The sequence below is a fragment of the Carica papaya genome, chromosome 1 (genome assembly GCF_054855325.1).
Source record: "Carica papaya isolate Zhongbai chromosome 1, ASM5485532v1, whole genome shotgun sequence".
NCBI classification, from domain to species: Eukaryota; Viridiplantae; Streptophyta; class Magnoliopsida; order Brassicales; family Caricaceae; genus Carica; species Carica papaya.
Genome location: NC_142309.1, coordinates 5159377 through 5180612, shown reverse-complemented (window position 1 = coordinate 5180612; position 21236 = coordinate 5159377). Strand labels below are relative to the sequence as shown.

Here is a 21236-nt window from a genome sequence, read left to right as displayed (position 1 = left end):
TTTCTTTGGCAATGTGACATCTGTTTCCGTTGCAGTTTCAACTTGTCAGGATCTTCTGAAAATATTTTCATTAGCTTTCTTTGGAAAACTAGATCTATCAACCCTGGGAAAAATAGGAGATGATAGTCTATTGCAAGTTCTAATAATTGTGTAAAAGTTGTAATAAATGTGCAGATAGTGATGCTAATACAGAATTGGAAATTACATTAGTATTCATCAGAAATGAAGTATTTAAATTGGGCTGTTACAATCAGTCATATTAACTTCTGAATAATGTATTTTTCTCAAGGATTCCTCTTGCAGCATCCTACTATGTTAGGTCACAAGTGGAAAAGTAACACCTGTTGATAAGGTGTGGCAAAGAAGGAAGAAGAAATTACGTAATTAGTATATAGGCACATTTGCTGCATTGTGCGTGGTCTTTTATGTGTTTCTGTGTTTCAGATGAATAGTTATGCTCGTTCTGAAATAACTTCCAGAATAACTGCTCCTCCTTCCCCTTGTGTTAAAACTATGCTCTCTGTTAACAGTTTATGTATTGAAAATTTTATTCACAAGTTGAGTACTTTTATACTCAGAAGATTATAGGATTCTCTTTTAACGAGCCTTTAGAACCAGATTGATGATAGGTAAGGAGCGAAAAACTCAAAAGCACCAAAAAGATGCTACTAATTTCTATGTTCAAAGACCCATAACCATATCTATTACTAGGGATCCCTTTTATTGGCATGTTGTCTATCACAACTACACCTGTGTTATACTTTTGGAAGTTGTAATTATTATTTGTTAAAACTTCACATTATATATTCTGTATTATATGGTTTCTTATTATGTTGGATTTTTAGGTAATATGTGATCATATAGTAGTGGGTTTTTCTTATTTTAGATTTTGAAATATATTTTTTCTGTGACCTATGACAGGTCCATTTTGCTCATGGACGTGTTCCTCAGTCTATTTCAGAAATACGCGGGTATCTTAAGGACAAATTATTTAAATTAAATTCTTTAATCCATTGGATAACAGTTCAAAAGGCATTAATATTTTTCATTTTACTGGTTAAAGGTTGGTATGTAAGGACATTACTGGTGGTCAAGAGGATATTGCCATTCCAGCTACCAACTTGGTTGATGATCCACCCGTGGCACCCACAGGCAAGCTAAAATATAAGATCTTCCACCTTTCCGCTCATTCACTAAGCATGGCTAAAAGACTCCTTAGTTATATATGCATCTGAATATTTAATAAATTGTCAAATGTTCTGTAAGTGGCCTTCTAATAACTCAGTTACATGTCTTTAAAACAATATGTGAAACTAGGTTAGGCATTTTAAAAAAGAAGGCAATAGCTTCATTGTATGGCCAACCATCAAAGGAAAAACAATTATGTGGAGTCAATGGAGATTGATTGTAGAGTAGTGATGGGTAACGAGCAGTTAAGGAATGAGACTAGTGGGTACTTTTATAGGTTATACAAAGAAGAGGTGAGTTGGAGACCAAATATAGATGGTATTGATTTTAGGGCCTTGAATGAATTTAGTAGAATTGAGCTGGAGAGAGTGTTCTTAGAAGATCTTTGAAGGTCTCAAGTCGTGCAAAAGAGACAAGATACCTGATCCAGATAGCTTTAACACGGGTTTCATTCAGGAGTTCTAGCATATAATAAAGGACATAGTAGCTCGTTTTCAGAAGTTGCATGAAGCCAAGTCGTTCGTGAAATCTCTTAACTCCTTTTTGGTGTTCATAGCCAAGATTGATGAAGCTCATAATGTCAATGATTTTAGATCTGTTAGCTTAGTTAGTTGTATCTATAAGTTAATTGCAAAGGTGCTTACAAGAAGAATGGTGAAGGTTCTAGATAAGATAATCGACAATTGTTAATATGCTTTTGTGGGTGGTAGGCAAATCCTTGATGCTACTTTCATTGCCAACAAAGTGGTAGATTAACTAACATATAGGAAGAGGAAAAGGGTGCTATGTAAGCTCAATATGGAAAAGAACTATGATCATGTGAGCTAGAGCTCTGTGTATTAAATGCTCAGGAGGATGGGTTTCAGGGAAAAATGGAGGTGTTGGATAAAGGCCTAGACACTTCTTCCTTTCTCCAAGCTTCTCGAGGAACTTTATGGTCACAGAAGCTTTAAATAGAATGTTTATTAGAGCAAGAGAATGTGATTTATTTACTGGTTTAAAGGTGGGTATGGGGGATCATGCTGAAGAAAGCACCGACCTATTTTTTGCTAAGGATGCTTTGCTTTTCTGTGAATTGGAGATGAGAGATATGTTAAATATCAGATGTGTTTTGATGAGTTCTCAAGCGGTGTTAGGGCTCAACATTAATCTTGTTAAGTCAGAAGTGGTAAGATTGGGTTCTTTGAGAGATTTGGAGGATTTGGCGAAGGCTTTGGGTTGCAGTATGGTTAATCTGGGACTACCCCTTGGTGCAAACTTTAAAGAAGTAGGGATGTGGGAGCTGGCGGTGGATAGGTTTAAGCAAAGGCTGACAGGATGGAATAGAGCCTTACTATCAAATGAAGGAGACTCAGGCTCATCAAGAGTACTTTGAGTAATTTACCTATTTATTAGATGTCCCTGATGATCATTTTGAGAAGCGTGGCCAAGAAGCTGGAAGCCATTCAGAGCGAGTTTCTGTTGGGTGACATGGAGAGTAGACAGAGGTATCATCTAGTTGCATAAAGTGAGTTCAAAAAACCGCTATCTCTATGTTGTTTGAGATTGTGGTAGTTGGTGGAGATGAATGGGGCTTTTTAGGATAAGTGGTTATAGAGGTTTCTGATGAGGAAGATGCATTTATGGCGAAGAACTATAATAGAAAAATATAGCATGGATGAGAAAGGTTGGTTCACTAGAGTGGGATCTAGACTGCATAGGGAAGACTTGTGAAAAAAGATTGGCTGAGGTCGGGACAACTTTCAGATGCACATTAGATGGAAGGTTGGTAAGGGGGACATGGTCAAACTATGGGAGGACCAATGGATGGAAGGTGGTACTCTTAGAGAATAACATCCTCATATTTATGCCATAGCTCAGTAGCAAGATATCAAGATCTATGACTTTTTTTGGAGGTTTGTGGTGGAGAGAAGGAACGACATGTTCTTATGTTGAGAAATTTCAATAATTGGGAAATTGGTGAATATAAGGATTTATTGAGCATTCTCTCCCTTGTGAATTTGGATGGAAGCAATAACAATCCATAGTGGCATCTTGCAGCGAATGAGTCATTTACAGTTAAGTCTTTTTACAAGCAGTTGTTTAAGCATGAAAAGAATGGGTATACATTCTTGCTTAAACAGACTTGACAAGTTAGGGTCCATCCTTGTTCTTCTTTCAGTATTTTAACTTTTAACAAACTGAGGAGACAGGACAAGATCTTGGTCAACACTTGTTCTATTTGTAAGAGGGTAGACAAGACTTGTAACAGTGTACTACTATGATGTACTGTGGTTTTTATGCTCTGGACAATGGTTTACAGCTTGTTAGACATCAATTGGGTGATGGCAGGACCGATGAAAGATGAATTCTGGGCATGGAAGGGCTTTAGTGGCTGGAGGAAACTTGTGAACCTAATATCGGTCTTACTATTTTTTGGGTTTTGCGGAAGGAGAGGAATAGAAGAACTTTTGTTGGGATTGAGAATGTGGATGGTGTTGATTTACTTAAAGAAAGATAGTTGCAGACCATTGTTTTTTTGTTATGGGGTCAAACCTTCTTATTTAATGAAGGATATAGTAAATCTTGTTGGTTTGTTGATTGACATGTAAATTTTTGTAAATAGGTGGCTCCCCTTGGTGCTGATATCAATATATTTTTATGTCATATTTCAAAAAAAAAAAGAAAAAAAGGCAATAATTTAGTGTTATTTCTATGCTTATCTAGTTTTTCTTTTTTTTTTGGGTACTTCAGGTTTCACGTATTCCAAGTATATCACACTTGGACAAAATGTGAACCTTCCAACCAATGCTGGTGGGTGCACATGTGAAGGAGAGTGCATAGATCCCCGGATTTGTGCATGTGCTAAGCTTAATGGCTCAGATTTTCCTTATGTGCATCGTGATGGCGGCAGGTGAACTTTTTATAGCAACTTTATTTTCAGCTATATTTTTATTTGTTTAGTGTCTTGATTGAAACTACTTGCAGATTGATTGAAGCCAAAGATGTCATATTTGAGTGTGGCCCAGGATGTAAATGTGAACCTGGTTGTGTAAACCGGACATCTCAAAGAGGAATTAAGTATCGCCTTGAGGTTTTTTTTTTTCCATAACCTATTACTTAGAGCATGAGCTATGTTTCTTTTACTATGTAAATAGTCCTTTTTTGTTTGCCATATAGTTATTCAGATAAAAGGTTCTGATTGTGACAGGTTTTTCGTACTCCTAAAAAGGGATGGGCTGTTAGGTCGTGGGATTTCATACCTTCTGGAGCGCCTGTCTGTGAATATGTTGGAGTGCTTATGAGGACCGAAGATCTAGACAATGTTTCTGAGAATGATTATATTTTTGAGATTGATTGCTTACAGACTATGAGTGGACTTGGTGGCAGAGAGGTATTTTTGAAGCATTTTGAATGCAACTTTGTTTTTACATTCATCTTCTCTTAAATTAGAGTTGTTAGTTAGTTGTTTTAGATCACAATTTTTTTTTCTTTTATCTATATTTCTAGCTAGTTTGATCTATGATAATACAAACCATAAATCCTTTTGCAAAGGTTGCAGAGCTCATCTACCACTGAAGAAGCATCATAGTTCTCATAGATTTGGTGCCAAATATTTGATTAAACTTTTCTGACTCTTTATGTTATCTTTTAAGTTATTTAGCAAAAAAATGATAAAAATTCTGTTGAGATTGTGAACCTTTTACTTGCTTAACCAATTTATAGTTTTACTCTTCTATCAAATGTAGTTGCTGCATCCTATTGCCCTTCTTTGATTTTATGAAAATCTTATTGTTTATGTCTGTTAGTGTGAATTGCAATATTCTGTATAGCCTTCGGTTAGATATTTTCTTCCGCTTGCAGAAACAATAATGCCACTTTTGGTTCATTTCAAATTCAATTCTTAACTAATTCCTAGATTTAATTCTATTGTTAGTTAAAATATGCATAATTTGGACATGATTTTTTGTATTGGAGTTATCACCATTCCCATCTTAAATTGTCTGTAATGGAAATTCAACCCCCATTATAAGTTATTTGACGATAAGAACTTAATTTTAACATGAAAAATACGAATTGTATACCACCATAAAGAGTTCAAGATGGGGGTGGTGATTCAAACACAATAAAATATGTTGTAATTCTGTATCTTGTGAATAATATGAAAATTAGAACTAGGAATAATTAGGAATTGAATTTGAAATTACCCAAAATCAATGTACTGGTTCCTTCATTTCTGGTTCAGTCTTAATTCTAACCTTTAGAGTAGTCTTAATATGTATGATCTGTTATGATTTAGTTACTCCTTCCCACTTTGAATTCCTTGTGAGTGAGAATTCAATTTCCGCTTCTAAAACGGGATATATTTAATTTCCTGCCTTCAGATTTAAGGTGAGGATGGAGTAACTAAATAAAACATTCTATATTGTATTATATATACAGAAGCTAATATGAAAATTGAAATTGTGAATTGGCAAGGAATTGAATGAGAAATCAACCAAAAATGACCAGAAATTTTTGTGGTTTTTCTTCTCTTACTAAGTTTGATATCATTATCCAAGTTGAAAGATTCAGACATATCCACTCCTGTCAGATTGTTTGTACATGTGCATCATGCTAATTGCATTGGGAAACTTTTCTAGAGTAAATTTGACAAGAGTACATTGGCAACATTCATGAGTTCTCTAAATATCGTGTATCTAGATGAAGTAGTAAATAAGCTAACGATCTTGATGTTGTAAATTTGGTTAAAGTAAAGTTTGTTTATGGTATTTGTAAGCTTCCATGGAAGGTTGAACATCTTTTTCATGTTAAAGTTCTTTGTCTTGCAGAGAAGACAACAGTCTGTATCAATACCAATGCTTAATAATGTTGAAAAACTTGATGACCAGAAACCTGAGAGTGGGCCAGAGTTTTGCATTGATGCAGGTTCAATTGGAAATATTGCAAGGTTCATTAATCATAGTTGTGAACCTAATCTTTTCGTGCAATGTGTAGTGAGCTCACACCATGACCTAAAACTAGCTAGGGTGATGCTTTTTGCTGCAGACAATATACCGCCTATGCAGGTCTATCACTTTTCTCACAATTTCTTTCTTTTACTTATTTATGATAAACCATATATAATTTTTAGGGATGAAAATATCAAAAGATCAAAATTGGCATTGTCCTGGGATAGAATATTTCTGTTTGTGAATTTATGATTGCACAACTTGATGTGCATGCTACGTTTTTTAGTTATTCAGCTTCTTCATCCCTTAACTCTTCTTTGTGCCTTTACTTCAGGAACTCACATACGACTATGGTTATGCCCTTGATAGCGTGCATGGTCCTGATGGAAAAGTAAAGCGAGTACCATGCTTTTGTGGTGCAGGGGATTGCAGGAAGCGTTTGTACTAAATGTTGAATTATATTGGATGATATATATTTCTAAATCTTTTTCGCCAAATGCTGGAGCGATTTTTAGTTCCATCTCCAATTTGTACGTGAACTGTCCTTCCTTGTAGAACTATGGCTACTTGTGCTGATCTTCACTTTTAGGAAAAATGGTAAACAAGATGAGGATAATGATAGTAGTTATTTTCTTGTTGGAAGTCAGCAAGTTATGTAAATGTTGCTGTAAGGCTCTTGCGGAGTCTCACAACTTGTGGTTAGTTTGGAAGTCCTTGACTATTAATCAATACATCGGATTAGTTATTAAACTGCATTCAGTTTATTTTGACAAAATTAAGATGTTCATAATTGTTTATTACGCATACATGGATTGAATTTATGAGGCGGCAATCCTAAGCTATCATTCATCCTACTTTCTCTGTGTTTTTGTAAATTGAGAAATTAGCATTTGCTTTTAAGCTGTACACCTTTCTATAATATTAAATGTTAAGTACATGTTATTTTGCCATCCATATTTCGAGAATCTTGGCACATATATTGGAGTTAAAGCAATGGATTGTTTGCAAATGTTTGTGTTACGTTCTCGTTTTAATGGAATTAGAATTTGAAGGAAACTTAATGTTGATACAAAATGTTTTTGCTTTGAAAGTGGAGATTAATTCAGTGATTTTATCTAGAGACACTCGTAAATGAAACACTGCAGTTTGGAAATCTCACCTTTCAATGGAATTGTGATAATGAATTTGTTGGAAGAACAACTATTGTAGTTCAAACAGAAAATTCTACTATGGAGGATCCTAATGTAGAATGATATAAAATAGCTACTTCGGCCATAATTTTTCTTTTGCTTTTGGCCTAAAAAAGTGCTTTTTTTTTTAACAAAAAGAAAATGTCATTATAATATGAAATACCATAACATGCACCCAACACAATATGGTATTACACAACAGGAAAATATAAATATCGAATCATAGAAATTTCAAGTAAAACTGAGATAATACTTCTTAAATCCTATTAATTCTAAGAAAACTTAAAATAAATTGTTTTAACTTAATTTAAAATTTTAATTTTTTAGTATCATTTTGATGAACTTTTCTAGTTAAATTAACTATAGTTATACAAATAATTCCATAACGAAGTTCATATGTTTCAAAAACAACCTAGAGAACAACTCTCGGGGCTTTCCCTCTTCTTTGGTATGCTGAACCATCTAGACTATGATACATGAAATACATATATATATATATATGCTACCTTCTACCAAAAGGTGAACAAATATAGAAAAACAAATCCTAACAAAGTTCGGGGTCATTGTCAAATGAGAAACGGATGGCACAAAACTACTATTTCAGGATATTAATTACTGATCAACTTAAAGATTCATCTGGGTCCGACCTTGCTTTCATCCTATACTTACGGCCTGATTTCTGTAAGGCACTTCTATCAGGAGCTATATCTGCTTCATCTTCCTCCATTGCACAAACTTCATCACCAGTAACACTGGCTGCAATACCTACAGGGAGACCTTTGCTATGTACTGATTCTTTGCCAGCATCATCCTGAGTTTGTTTTGATATAGTAGAGTTTTCCTGAACTGTAATTTCATCTGTCTTCCTTTTTGGGATAAAGGTGACCGATTTTGGAAGTTGAACAGGTGCATCATCTGACTGTGACTCACCTTTTCGTCTCTTCAGTAGATTAAGGAAGTCCATATATGCTTGCTTATTAGATGCTTCATCCATGTCGCTTGAGTCAAAAGTATAATGTGTATATTTTGAAGGATTCCTCAAATAATCTGGAACTCCAGAAGGATAGGCTGGATGCAGCTTCAATTCTTCACTTGTGAGAGTGATGTTTTCGGTGGAAAAGGTTTCTGTCATAATATCTTCTACTCTTTCAGATCCTTTTTCAGAATCAGTTTTACATTCAGAATCGAAACGTACACGTTTTTGTGACCTAGTATCTGCCTGAGTATCCTTCCTTTTCAGAATTGATTTCAGAGTAACATCCTCAGAGGAGTTAATTTGACACTCAACCGCAGCAGGTGCATCATTCTCAGAGACCCGCAAAGAATCAATTCTCTTGGCAGCTTCAGCATCCTCTTTGAGTCTAATTTTTGCTGCAATATGATTGGCACGGGGATCTCTACTGATATCAGTAAATGAGTCAGGAATTGTGTTGGAATCACCTGATTCTATCTCATAGTCATTTATATCCTTCATGTACAAACGATCTCCTTTCTTTTCCTTGCCGACAGCCACTTTATCATATTCATCTTCTTCCTCCTGCAACAATTTCCAAATTTGTGAAAAATCAATGCCAAATGGTCACACAACAAACTTTAACTTCAACAAGTAAAAATTAATCACACCATAAGAAGACCACCAAACAAGCAAAGGAATCACATTCATTTCTGACCATGATATAATGTGTATTACAGTTTCAAAAATATCTCCTCCCAACAGAAAGAAAATTAACACAACAATTGCGGATCCAATAAATATTCAGCACTTCATGGAGCTAAATTTACCAAACATCATGCACTTCATTGAACTATATATGAAACAAGTGCCTAAACCAGACGTTAGAAAATACTTTATGAGCACCTTTCAAGATAATCAGATTGAGGTATCTTAGAAAACCAGTAATGTCCATCAAACACCACAAAAGTCCTACTAACCTCTTCTTCCATCTCTGAACCAGACTATCAACATACAGTTTAGAACTTTCCATAGGAATACCCACCATTTACCATACTTCAGAGACAAACTTAAAAGACCATAGATAAAATTTTTTGTTCTAGCTCCTTTAACGGACAAACCCAAAATCCTAAAGCAAGCCAACTTACCGTTTCCACCTCTGCTTACTTAACGTACATAAACATTTCCAGTCCCCACGTCGCAGAAATCACATAAGTTAACCACAGGTTTAATCAATTATCAAAAAAATTATCAATTATAAAACCCTGTGTTCCGAGCAAGGTGGTATACAAAAAGCATGAAGCTTAACAAAAATACACAGTACAACATATATATGGAAGAAACATACATGTAAAACAAACCAGAGAAATTCATACCTCGTAATCAAGAGTGCAGTCCAAGCCAATAGAGGATTTAATTTCCCACTCTTCGTCGTTATAATCGTCCGGCCGCGAACGCCGACTCGACGAGACACTCAGTTGTTGCTCCTCCTCCGAAACATCAGCGTCGTCGTCATCATCTAGGTCGTCAAGGTCTTTCTCGAGATCCATGCGGTAATTCCCAAGTTTCTTGTTCTCTGCGGCGGAAGGGTACCGAGGGAGGCAGGCAGCAGATCGAGGCTCCAGGATGTCCTTGTCTCTGTTCCATTCTTTTCTCTCGATTTCGTCATCAGTGAGGCACCAAAGAGAACTTAGAGATGAAGATGATGTCTTCTGCGATGACGAGGACGAGGAAAGGGAGGAGAGAGAACCAAAAGCTTTATCGACTCTCACTCTGAAACTATCTTCCATTGCGGGTTTGGTACTTTGGATTGACTGGGTGGATGGTTGAAGATATTTGTGGTAAAGTAGTTCTGAATTTTGTCCCGGATTAAGACAATGATACCTTCATAACCAAACATACCTGTATCTTATTGGGCCACTCGATGGGCCCAGCGACCCACATCCTTGGGCCCATTAGGGTTTGTTTCTTGTAAGAGTGAGAAAATGGATAAGCATTTTAAAAATAAAGAAAAATGATCTGAAAGTAATAAGCTTTATCCAAAAGAATAAACAAAAATATCATGAAAATCGCAGCAGACAAAAATTTGAAAGAACAAAATCGAAATAATTTAAAATTCAACTGCTAATTTCATGAGGAGAGCAGAAAAAGACAGACTTCTCTTGTTTCCACACACGCCCCTTCAGACACAAGCAAGCTGTGGAGAGTGGACCTCGTGGGTTGCTTTACCCAAAAGACATAATTGAAGAGAAACATTGAAGACAATTTATTTTTTCGGAGAATCATTGAAGACCCAATTTTTATTAACCATCATTATCTCGTTCCAGCCATAAAAATGTCAAGTTCCCTGCTTCTGCAACTCTCGATATAACTCCGCCACTCTCACGGCTGTCAGTCAAGCAACAGCCATGGCGATCGCCGCCTTCTTTGCGGTCTTTTTGGTGGCTATTCTTATTCCTTGCGCCGAGCCGGAGTACATATCGTATAATACGACTCAGAGGATCGTGCCCGGAAAGGTCAATGTTCACTTGGTTCCTCACTCTCACGACGATGTTGGTTGGTTGAAGACCGTTGATCAGTACTACGTTGGTGCCAACAATTCAATTCGGGTACCATTTTCTGCACTGTCAAATACTTCCAGTGTCTCCTTTTTACGATATGTGACTATAAAGAAAATTTTCTTTTCGGAAAAATGAACTTGTTGAGTTAATGAAAGGATAATTCCTAGTGATCTTTGAGCTTAATTGAGGGATTCTTCACTTATTAGCCGCTGATTTTGGTGAATAGGGAGCGTGTGTGCAGAATGTGTTGGATTCTGTGATTGCAGCCTTGTTGGATGATAAGAATCGGAAGTTCATATATGTGGAGATGGTAGGGTCAAAATTTTAGAGTTTCTTTCTTGGTTTTTGTGATCATTTTCTTTGTTTTTTTTTCTTCGTAACATAAAATTGTTTAATCCTTTTGCGATTCACTAGAAATAGTTTATAAATTATATTTCTTTCTTCGCCATTATAGGCATTCTTCCAGAGATGGTGGAGGCAGCAAAGCCCTGCAATGAAGGTTAAAGTAAAAGAGCTTGTCAACTCGGGTCAGCTCGAGTTCATGTACATGTCACCAACTTTACTTTCATTGATCTCCTAGTTTCTAATTTTAACCAAGAATTAGTGAGGCAGTCGTTGGTTGTAAAGCTGATTTGATTGTTTATTTATTTATTGGCTTTCGGCCTGCTATGCAGAAATGGAGGTATGTGTATGCATGATGAGGCAACCCCGCATTACATTGATTTGATTGATCAGACAACCTTAGGGCATTGGTTTATCAAAAAAGAATTTGGTCAGATTCCTAGAGTTGGTTGGCAAATCGATCCCTTTGGTCATTCTGCAGTTCAAGCATACCTGCTTGGTGCAGAGGTATATTTCCCAATCTGGTTCTGATCCAGCTGTTCTTCAAAAGACTTTTTCTTTCCCCTTTTCTGGCACCGTTATTTGTTAATGATTTCTTAAATAAAAAGTTGGCAATTCCCTGAATTTGTTTTGACTTTATATAATGGTTCAAGGAGTCCTTCCGGGTTGATATTTAGTTCAGTTAATACTAATTGCCTATTGATCCTTGACCTTTTGATGCTTCAATTGATTTGTAGTTGGGATTTGATTCTCTATTTTTTGCTCGAATTGATTACCAAGATCGAGCTAAGCGATTGAAAGAGAAGACTTTGGAGGTTGTTTGGCAAGGTTCCAAGTCCCTTGGTTCATCTTCACAGGTTAGGTGTCGATGGCTGTATTTTCTTTTCCTTTCTTCCTTTCTGACTGCATAATAGATTATCATTATGTTTTCTATGTTAAGTTATTCTATGCATGGATAGTTATTAAGTTTATTGTCCTCTCTGTTTTGGACATTAAAAGCCGTTATCAATCTTGTTATTCTTTTCTCATTTCCTTTCCTAAATACGAACTTCCAAAACTTGATAATCTCAGATCTCAATAATCAAAACAATAGATCAATATTTGAATAATAATCATGAATGATCTACCTAATGAGTGAGTTAGAATACCTTATTTATATACACTAAAATACAAGCAAGGTAGAAAATCTAGAAAATAAGAAAATAAACTAAATAATTGACTAACTTATAATAGAAAAATAACTAAATAGCATTTTAATCAAATATGAAATAATAAACCCAAATTAATAATCAGCCTATAATTAATAATTCCTAAGTAAACTAATTACCTTAATAATATATTACAATTACATAAATATCTCTTATTATTGGAACAAGCCCACTTTCTGTTCTTCCTATTCTGCACTAATCTGACCTTGTTTTCTTACTTTCCCTTGCAGATATTCACTGGTATATTCCCCAGACATTATGATCCTCCTGATGGTTTTGTATTTGAAATAAATGATGTCTCCCCTCCTATTCAGGTAACACCAGAAAGGATATTTCGACATTTGATTTTGATGTTGGTTCTCTTATTCATACATGAAATTTCATACTGAAGGACGACATCCTCTTATTTGACTATAATGTGCAAGAGCGGGTCAATGACTTTGTAGCTGCTGCCATGGCACAGGTAAAACCTAGAATGGTTATTTTATCAATTGAATCTTGTGTTGCTCTCCAACTACTGGTTGTTAGGAAACAGAAGAAAAAATAGAGAGAGGCAGAATCATATCATAAGTTGATTTATGAAATGAAGACTCATGTGGTTTATAAGAATTGTTTATCTTACATGTGCAAATGATAAATACCCTACATATTAATCTGTAAATATTAGGCATGGATAACTTTTAGCTTTGACGCGTATCTTTGTAGCATCATGAGGTAGAGTTTTACTTGCGTCATCTTTTTATTGTGTTTTCCAATTTGTTCACAATAAACAAATTTCTTTTCCAGCTGAGATTCAGATGTTGAACTGTCTTTTCTTTTTTTAAGGCTAATGTTACCAGGACAAATCATATCATGTGGACCATGGGGACAGACTTTCGTTATCAATATGCAAATTCTTGGTTCAGACAGATGGACAAATTTATTCACTATGTCAATCAGGTAATCATATTTTTGTAATTTCTCCTTTCTGCTATGAGCTTGGAAGAAGTCTGATTTACATATTTTATTTTATTATTTTATTATAGTACTTTAGAACTCTAATTGAATTCTGAAGTTACTAATATTGATTTATGTGAACTCATAGGATGGACGCGTGAATGCTCTATATTCAACACCATCAATTTATACTGATGCAAAATATGCAATGAATGAACATTGGCCCCTCAAGACTGATGATTTTTTTCCGTGAGTTTAAAGATGAAGTGTGATTCTCTACTTGTGAATATTTTAACCTCGAATATCCATTTTAAAAAATTTAAACCTTGGTTGTAATTGTTATGTGATGTTCAGGTATGCAGATAAACCAAATGCATACTGGACAGGATATTTCTCAAGCCGGCCAGCCTTCAAAAGATATGTAAGAATGCTGAGTGGTTACTATCTGGTAAGATCCTAAAATTTTGGTGTTCGTTTTTTCCTATCATTCTTTACAAATTGACTTGAGAAAAAAATTTGTTAAGCTTTTTCACTGCTTGTTCTGTTCCTTGCTTTATTTCGAACAGGCAGCTAGGCAATTAGAATTCTTTAGAGGCAAGAATAATTCAGGATTCAAACTTGATGCACTAGCTGATGCTTTGGCAATTGCTCAACATCATGATGCAGTTAGTGGTACACAGAGGCAACATGTTGCTGCTGACTATGCTTTGCGATTGTCTATAGGTTATATGGAGGTGCTTATCCTTTATACGTCCAGCAATGTTCTTGCAGGACTTGGTTCCAAGTCTGTTATCATTTCCTTACGTTTCTTTTTAGGCTGAGAAGTTGGTTGCATCTTCACTTGCTTTCCTATCAGAATCAAGATCAAGTGCTGGGCAGGGGAACCCAATAACAAACTTTCAGCAGGTAATATATGTTGTTAGTCATTTACTGCTCCTGTTATGGTTGTTAGCTTCAATCGCTGTAATCTGGTGCTATTGCAAGAATACCCTCTTAAGAAAAAAAAAATTGGTGAATGGTCATACAGAGCTATACTTGAGCTAATTTTTGGTCCTGATAAATCTAAATTGTTTCTTTTGTGAACTATGTTGGTAGTGTCCTCTGCTGAATATAAGTTTCTGTCCTCCATCGGAATCTTTATCTAGTGGAAAAAGCTTGGTAAGGATATAACATGTAATTTATCTACTTTTTGTTGTTTAAAGACGGAAGCTGGCCGTTTGCTATGAGTTCACCTTTTTTAATTGTCTCTGCTGTAGGTTATAGTTGTCTATAATCCTCTTGGATGGAAGAGGGAAGAAGTAGTGCAAATTCCTGTAAGTTCTTCCATCTTGTGCCTTTTGGTTTTACATGTGTGACCTTCTAAGTCTCTCTAACACTCCGATAGAAAGTCTATACTAATTAAAATTTATTAATTGAAGCAAAATCATCATCATGATTGCTTAGGCTCTATAAGTTCATGAGTTTTTTAAGATGCCTGCAGTTATAGAGCAGAATGTCTTTAGCTCCGTGAATGTGGTTCATATGGGTTAAAAAATAGACCATTTGGTTCTGTTGTTCAAATTTCACATGCAGAGATCTCAATCTTTTTTATTCAAAGAGACTATAAATCTCTCTTGGGGTTTTCATGTGGTACTTTTTCATCAGTGAATATCTCCTTACAAATTAAATCTTACTGTAAACTTAAGCTGACTGGAAGGGGTCCAACTTATTTATTACCAGTCTTTTCATGGCCATGTGGGATATGATGCTTGGCACATTAACACAAACTCAAACAAGTTAAAATCAACTATAGTTTAACTGTTTTGCATAAAGATCCAAATATTGGCAATAAATGGCAAATAATAAAAGGAAAGAGAACTTTTTTAAAGTTTGAATGAGGTCCTCTTTCTTCTATACACTGTGAATAAATAAATACATAAAATTGAGTGATCAACCGTTGAAATACTTTAAGTTCAATTTTGTTATTTCATATTCTAACGCTTATAAAATCTATATGACTATCAAGGAAAATGGCCAGCTGGTTCTGGGTGAGCTGTATTTCTAGATGTTCTTTATAATGACTTACTTTTTACATATATTGCAAATACAAGTAGTATAGAAACAAAATTTATTTATAGGTGAAAGTACAGATAACATCAAACGTCAGGCTATAAAATTCATGGCTGGTCATATTTCATAAACCTTGATTTTCCATGTACTCAGGTCTCCAGTGAAAAAGTAATTGTGAAGGATTTTGGAGGGAAAGAGATTGAATCTCAGCTTTTACCTCCATCAAATGCTTCCTTGAGAATAAAAAATTATTATGTCAGGGCATATTTGGGTAGCTCCCCCGGCAAAAAATTCAAATACTGGCTTGCATTTTCAGCTTCTGTACCACCTCTTGGCTTCAGCACTTATATTGTCTCAATTGCTGAACAGACAGGTTATCCATTCTTATGTTTGATGCATGTACTTTTTCTGTAAGTAACGCAACCTTCTCACCCTCGACTCCCACCCAAAGAGAAAAAGCTCTAATTTCTTATTTGGTAGATCCCCATGTTTAAAGTTACTGGATGTGTCTATTTTGTATTTTGATATTATTAATCAAACAGGTCCAAGTTCCACTGTATCAACCATCTATACATCAGGCGGTGTGGGTAACAACATAGAAATCGGCCAAGGAAATTTAAAGCTGCTTTATTCCGCAGATGAAGGAAAACTGACCCAGTATGTTAATAGCAATAATAAGGTATTCTCTGTTGTCACTGCTTTCATCACTGTTTTGATATATTAATTTGGTATTAACCATGCAATTTGAATTTCTTTCTTTCCACTACACATTTCAAGTTGAATTCCCCATCCTGGTTTATTCATTGATTACTCTTGTAGTTGTGTACATCGTTTTTCATCTCCTTTCCTTATAATTGAAGGTTACAGCGTTCCCTAGACAATCATACAGTTATTACTCAGGAAATGATGGAACTGATAAGGATCCTCAGGTAGCCTGATATCTATTTACGAGTACTTCACCTATCTGCGAATCTCTTTCCTATGTTATTATGTGTTTCTTATTAAGTTGCTATTAGAAAAGAAAGAATGGTGTCTTGAGAGTGGTTGTGTAATGAACCTTCTGATACTTTTTTGAAGGCTTCTGGGGCATATGTTTTCCGGCCAAATGAGACATTTCCTATAAAATCAGAAAGCCAGGTTATGTACATGATTTTCTGTCCAAAAATAATAGAAAGAGACAAATAAATATCATGTGATTTGATTCCTTACGCAAATATGAGAATTTAAAGAAAATGGAAATTTATGTTTGATTCAGCGGCAGTTAACTGTTCTACGGGGTCCACTGTTGGATGAAGTACATCAGCAGTTCAATTCATGGATATCTCAGGTGAATCCTGCCAAATGATTATCAGTTCTATTTGATCTACAAATGTCTATCATAAAACATTTCTCTTTTCATTTGAAGATGGTGTCATATAATTTTATTATCAAGAAAATATTGTTCACAAATCAAAATTATAAAATACATTTAGGACCAATGCTAATGCGAATGATTTTTCAAATAGCGGTTAACTAAGGGCTTTTTTTTAAACAAGTGGTTAATTAAGAGCTTTTACATGTCAATTTCTATAAAGAGTTAGCTTCAAATACTATATTTCGATCATTCAATTTTGCGCAAAAAGATCTGGGATGTTCTTTTTCTCAAATGTTTGGTTTATTTAATTGTAAATGAAAAAATAGTTTGGAGCATTTATCGGTAGAACAGGTTTGGTGCTCTGTGGAACTCGTTGAGAGGATGGTATTAAATGTTGCAATTGAGATGTGTTCTGATTTCGTGTTTCCTAGATTTCTAGCTTATATAAGAACAAGGAGCTTGGGCTTGGTTTCTAATAGATTTTGTGCCTTTTTCTTCAAGTAATAAATTGCTACGTGTGCAGATTACCAGGGTGTACAAGGGAAAGGACCATGCTGAAGTTGAGTTCACTGTAAGTAGTCTCTTGGAAAATTTTGTATTATTTAAACATGATGAAGACAATTGTGTTTTGATTTGTTGAATTCGTTTAGATTGGGCCTATACCTGTTGATGATGGGATTGGAAAAGAAATCACGACTAAAATTACAACCGACATAAAGACTAATAGAACGTTCTATACGGATTCCAATGGACGTGACTTTATCAAACGGGTATGTTGACACTTGCAACCTGCTCTTTTATGGAATATTAAATTGAAAAAATTCACTTGTCACATTATTTTACATTAATGTCAATGCAAAATTGCAAACTCTTAACTACACTGTTTTTCATTTTACATGGGATCTTATATCTACAAATGGATAAAATTTGTAATGAATACAAACTATGACATAAACGAGAAAATTGATTTGAAAAATTGAAAGTTTAGCTATAGAATTTATAAAAATAAGCATTTTCTTCAATGGCTGTTAAATCAGCATCTAAATATTTGCAGATTCTAGATTTTAGAGCAGACTGGGATCTGCAAGTGAACCAACCAGTTGCTGGGAACTATTACCCTGTATGTTTTACCATCTTGTTTCAGCTCTTTCTGCATCATAAAGTGGTCTTGGAGAATAATTGCGTCCAAAGTTCTGAATTTGATCTCTCTTTCTCTCTTGGTGAGAAAGTGAATCATTCATCTAAATCATTTCTTCGCTCAAATCTGAAACTTTTACTCTTCAGATTAATCTTGGAGTTTATGTACAAGATGATAGCACAGAACTCTCGGTGTTGGTAGATCGCTCAGTGGCTGGATCCAGCCTAGTGGATGGTCAAATTGAACTGATGCTCCACAGGTTTTTTACATCATTAACTGGTTTAGTATAATTAGATTGATTATTATGCTCAGTACATATTTTATGTGTTTAACAGGAGGTTGATTCATGACGATGTCAGGGGCGTTGGTGAGGTTCTCAATGAAACAGTCTGTACCCTCGATGGATGTGAAGGTTTAACTGTAAGCATAAATTTCCAATTCATGTTGTCCATCAGCTTAGTCCGAGCTTGTTGCTTTCTGGATATTGTGAGGAACATTGTTTCCTATCTATTATCTTGTTCAAAGCCACAATTTATTCATGGATCACAAGATTTTCTGTTAATCACATTTTGATTTTTCTAGACCAAAGATTATGGTAATTGCACGGTTGTGTAATGCAAAATTCAAACTAGAACAAATTGAAGAATAACTGGGATGTAATCTTACTCTAACAATTTTGCAGATCCAAGGAAAATTTTACTTCCGGATTGATCATGTTGGAGCAGGTGCTAAGTGGCGCCGCACCATTGGTCAAGAGATATATTCTCCATTTATTTTGGCCTTTGCAGAACAGGTAAATACAAGTTTGAAGTGTAACTTATTGTAATGCTAGCGTACTGCTTGCATGATTGATTTTCACTTTTGCAGGATGGAGATAATTGGAGGAATTCATATGTACCCACATTTTCAGGAATTGATCCCTCCTACTCTTTACCCAATAATGTTGCATTGATAACTCTCCAGGTAAGTGCGAAAAGTCTTTGCAAAATTTGTTGGAATTTGATCTGTGTTTCCTTTTGGATTGTTCGGTCTGGTTAAAATATCTTTTTGTCATTTTGAACATTTCAGGAACTTGAAAATGGAAAGATTCTCCTTCGGTTGGCACACCTATATGAGGTCTCTTATGCACATTGTCTTTACTAGAAGCACCCTATTAGTTCCAAAGCACAGTTTTTTCTGCCTTTTCCGATTTATTACTTTTTTCTTTCACCAATTGACACTGATTGAATTACTTGAATTCCAAAATAAAAGATAGCCTGATTTCTTCCTTTTCTTGATGATCATGTGAAGATTGGAGAGGACAAAGACTACTCTGTCATGGCTAGGGTGGAATTGAAGAAGCTGTTTCCAAACAAGAAAGTATGAGCACTAGGAACTTGATTTCCAAATGCTCTACAAAATACTAAAAAGGCCAAAAAATTTAATTATACTGCTCTATTTTGTACAGATAAGTAAAGTAACAGAGATGAGCTTGTCTGCAAATCAAGAAAGAACCCAAATGGAGAGAAAAAGGCTAGTCTGGGAAGTCGAAGGATCTGCTGGATATGAACCCAAGGTGACCCGAGGAGGACATGTTGATCCTGTGAAACTGGTAGTGGAACTTGCTCCAATGGAAATCCGCACTTTATTCATCAACTTTGATCACATCCAAATGTATGGTTCCAGGAAGGAAAGTGCTTGAGTATAAGACATGGAATAGAATCTTGATTATGCATCTCCTGAGATTCATTCCAAGTATGTGCTTTTGTAACACGGCTGAAAGACATGCTGTATGCTACCAAAAGAAATCCAATCAATTAAAAAAGAAAAAAAAAAGGACTGGAAATATAGTGGATTTCCATAATTTGTGAAATTGAAACATAGGCTACTCTTCCTTTTTATGCTTTTTATACTGGGGGATATCATAGAATCAAGGAGATCAACGGTGGTTATTGCCAAGTTAGAAGTTAGATTTCAAAATATTAGTTTGTATTGTCTAGGAAGCTGTCTTTTTTTATTTGCAAACTTTGTCATTTGTGTTAGGGATCAAGAACACACAGTAATAGTTAGCAATCTTGCAAGGCATCCACATTGTACAGTACTATTTCTAGCAAACAAGAGTTCTAGCCAATGAGAAGCCACTAGCTTACGGCAAGAAATGGAACACTGAAAAGCCATTCACTTTCCAGCTTGTCCATCTCTACATGGTCTCCATGTAAAGCTACCGCCTTTAGCAAGGCTCAGTTGAAGGTCTATTTTCATGGATTCACTTTCAAAGCATTCGGCTCTTTAGCAGCGATATGTCCCCTTACAATTCTCCTGGATTTTCTGCTCTGAGTTTCTGTTTTCTGGGAACTTAGCTGCCTTACTACTTCTGGAGCATACTCTTCGTTACCTCCCCCAATTGATCACTTCATTTTTTCCAATTGTCAGCAATTGCGTTGCTTGAATTCAAAAATGGCAAATACCCTGATTTCTTCCTTTTCTGGTATTGATAACATGTGAAGTCCAGAGAGGACAAGGACTATTCCACAATGTGTGGATTTAAGAAAGCCATTTCCGACAAGAAGATATGAGAAATAGGCCCTTGATTGGAAAACGCTCAAACCAGCAATGAAAATGCTGAATCTTTCTTTTACTGCTCTAGTTCATACAGATAAGTAACAGAGATGCGCTTCACTGCTAAACAAGAAAGAACCAAAACGGAGAGGAAAAGACTAGTCCGGGAAGTAGAAAGTGATGCAAGAACACACATTACTACTAAACGGTCTTACAATGCAAACGAAAAGCCACTTTCTGTAACAATGAAAAGCAAGCCCCGTGCTTTCCACTTTGTCTTTCATGAGAAACATCAGTTCAATGTAAAACAACTGCAACAAAAATGGCAGTCAACAAAATTGTATGAACCAAGAATGATTGAACCAAAGATTTATGGGATTGGAGTCACTTATCATTGACATAGCATGAAACTTAACAAAATACAACAAGTAATACTTAAAACAAACCAATGAGTTTTGATTAAGTAATTATCCACATTCTCCATTAAATTAGAAATTTCAGTTTCAACTGTTATATAACATAAAAAATATATATATGTATTACGTTGTAAAAAAAAAAGACAAATGGTCTTATACGTCTTATATTTCTATTAGCGAGTTCAGATTTTTTTGTATTCGTTAGAAATTATCACGGACAACTAGATGCCTTTTCCCTGACCATCTCCATTGTTGAAGGTTATGATGCAATACAGTAGGAGATATTTTGCTCATTCTCTTGAGACAGAATAATGAAATGTATTATCCAAGCAAGAAATGGATAGCTTTGCGCGCCTGGTAAGCAATATTCAATACTCATCTGACCCCACCCAGTATATTTTATCATTTCGTATCTTCTATACAATTAAAAGCA

At 35.3% G+C, this 21236-nt stretch overlaps 3 protein-coding genes across 4 annotated transcripts in view; 2 read left to right on the top strand and 1 right to left on the bottom strand.

Annotated features, from left to right (window-relative positions):
* The window catches only part of SUVH4 (histone-lysine N-methyltransferase, H3 lysine-9 specific SUVH4-like protein), a 30191-nt gene extending 23317 nt beyond the window's left edge, over window positions 1-6874 (top strand). The window contains exons 9-15 of the mRNA XM_088216104.1: window positions 922-971; window positions 1064-1152; window positions 3922-4081; window positions 4156-4261; window positions 4379-4561; window positions 6000-6236; window positions 6454-6874. Coding sequence (XP_088072230.1) covers window positions 922-971; window positions 1064-1152; window positions 3922-4081; window positions 4156-4261; window positions 4379-4561; window positions 6000-6236; window positions 6454-6567 — 939 coding nt within the window. The 3' untranslated portion in view covers window positions 6568-6874. The remainder of the gene's footprint in view (window positions 1-921; window positions 972-1063; window positions 1153-3921; window positions 4082-4155; window positions 4262-4378; window positions 4562-5999; window positions 6237-6453) is intronic.
* An 801-nt stretch (window positions 6875-7675) lies between these two features.
* LOC110813071 (midasin-like protein) lies at window positions 7676-10108 on the bottom strand. The gene is made up of 2 exons (XM_022040068.2): window positions 9638-10108; window positions 7676-8846 (listed from the first exon to the last, which is right to left on the bottom strand). The coding sequence occupies exons 1-2, from the start codon at window positions 10049-10051 to the stop codon at window positions 7929-7931; spliced, it is 1332 nt and encodes a 443-aa protein (XP_021895760.1). The 5' UTR covers window positions 10052-10108; the 3' UTR covers window positions 7676-7928.
* A 253-nt stretch (window positions 10109-10361) lies between these two features.
* On the top strand, window positions 10362-19701 carry LOC110812996 (alpha-mannosidase At3g26720-like). Of its 2 annotated transcripts, none has more exons than XM_088216100.1 (29): window positions 10362-10870; window positions 11049-11132; window positions 11277-11365; window positions 11497-11671; window positions 11902-12021; window positions 12603-12686; window positions 12764-12835; window positions 13198-13311; window positions 13457-13557; window positions 13663-13756; window positions 13875-14042; window positions 14125-14214; window positions 14404-14466; window positions 14565-14621; window positions 15511-15730; window positions 15900-16036; window positions 16218-16286; window positions 16435-16494; window positions 16613-16684; window positions 17235-17282; window positions 17362-17481; window positions 17766-17831; window positions 17996-18108; window positions 18209-18269; window positions 18532-18642; window positions 18717-18812; window positions 18918-18965; window positions 19140-19208; window positions 19297-19701. In XM_088216100.1, the coding sequence occupies exons 1-29, from the start codon at window positions 10670-10672 to the stop codon at window positions 19528-19530; spliced, it is 3036 nt and encodes a 1011-aa protein (XP_088072226.1). In that variant the 5' UTR covers window positions 10362-10669; the 3' UTR covers window positions 19531-19701. The 2 variants fall into 2 exon arrangements, with proteins under 2 accessions (XP_088072226.1, XP_088072223.1); XM_088216097.1 differs by having other exon boundaries at window positions 10365-10870; window positions 18185-18269.
* The last annotated feature ends 1535 nt before the right edge of the window (window positions 19702-21236 follow it).

What these genes read in the sequence shown, in the direction of transcription:
- LOC110813071 (XM_022040068.2), bottom strand. Translation starts at nt 10,051, where the DNA reads ATGGAAGATAGTTTCAGAGTGAGAGTCGATAAAGCTTTTGGTTCTCTC. An exon ending in ACTGCACTCTTGATTACGAG is followed by an intron (nt 8,847 to 9,637) that starts GTATGAATTTCT and finishes AAATTGTTGCAG; the next exon opens with GAGGAAGAAGATGAATATGA.
- LOC110812996 (XM_088216097.1), top strand. Translation starts at nt 10,670, where the DNA reads ATGGCGATCGCCGCCTTCTTTGCGGTCTTTTTGGTGGCTATTCTTATT. An exon ending in TTATTCACTATGTCAATCAG is followed by an intron (nt 13,312 to 13,456) that starts GTAATCATATTT and finishes GTGAACTCATAG; the next exon opens with GATGGACGCGTGAATGCTCT. An exon ending in CTATAAAATCAGAAAGCCAG is followed by an intron (nt 16,495 to 16,612) that starts GTTATGTACATG and finishes TGTTTGATTCAG; the next exon opens with CGGCAGTTAACTGTTCTACG.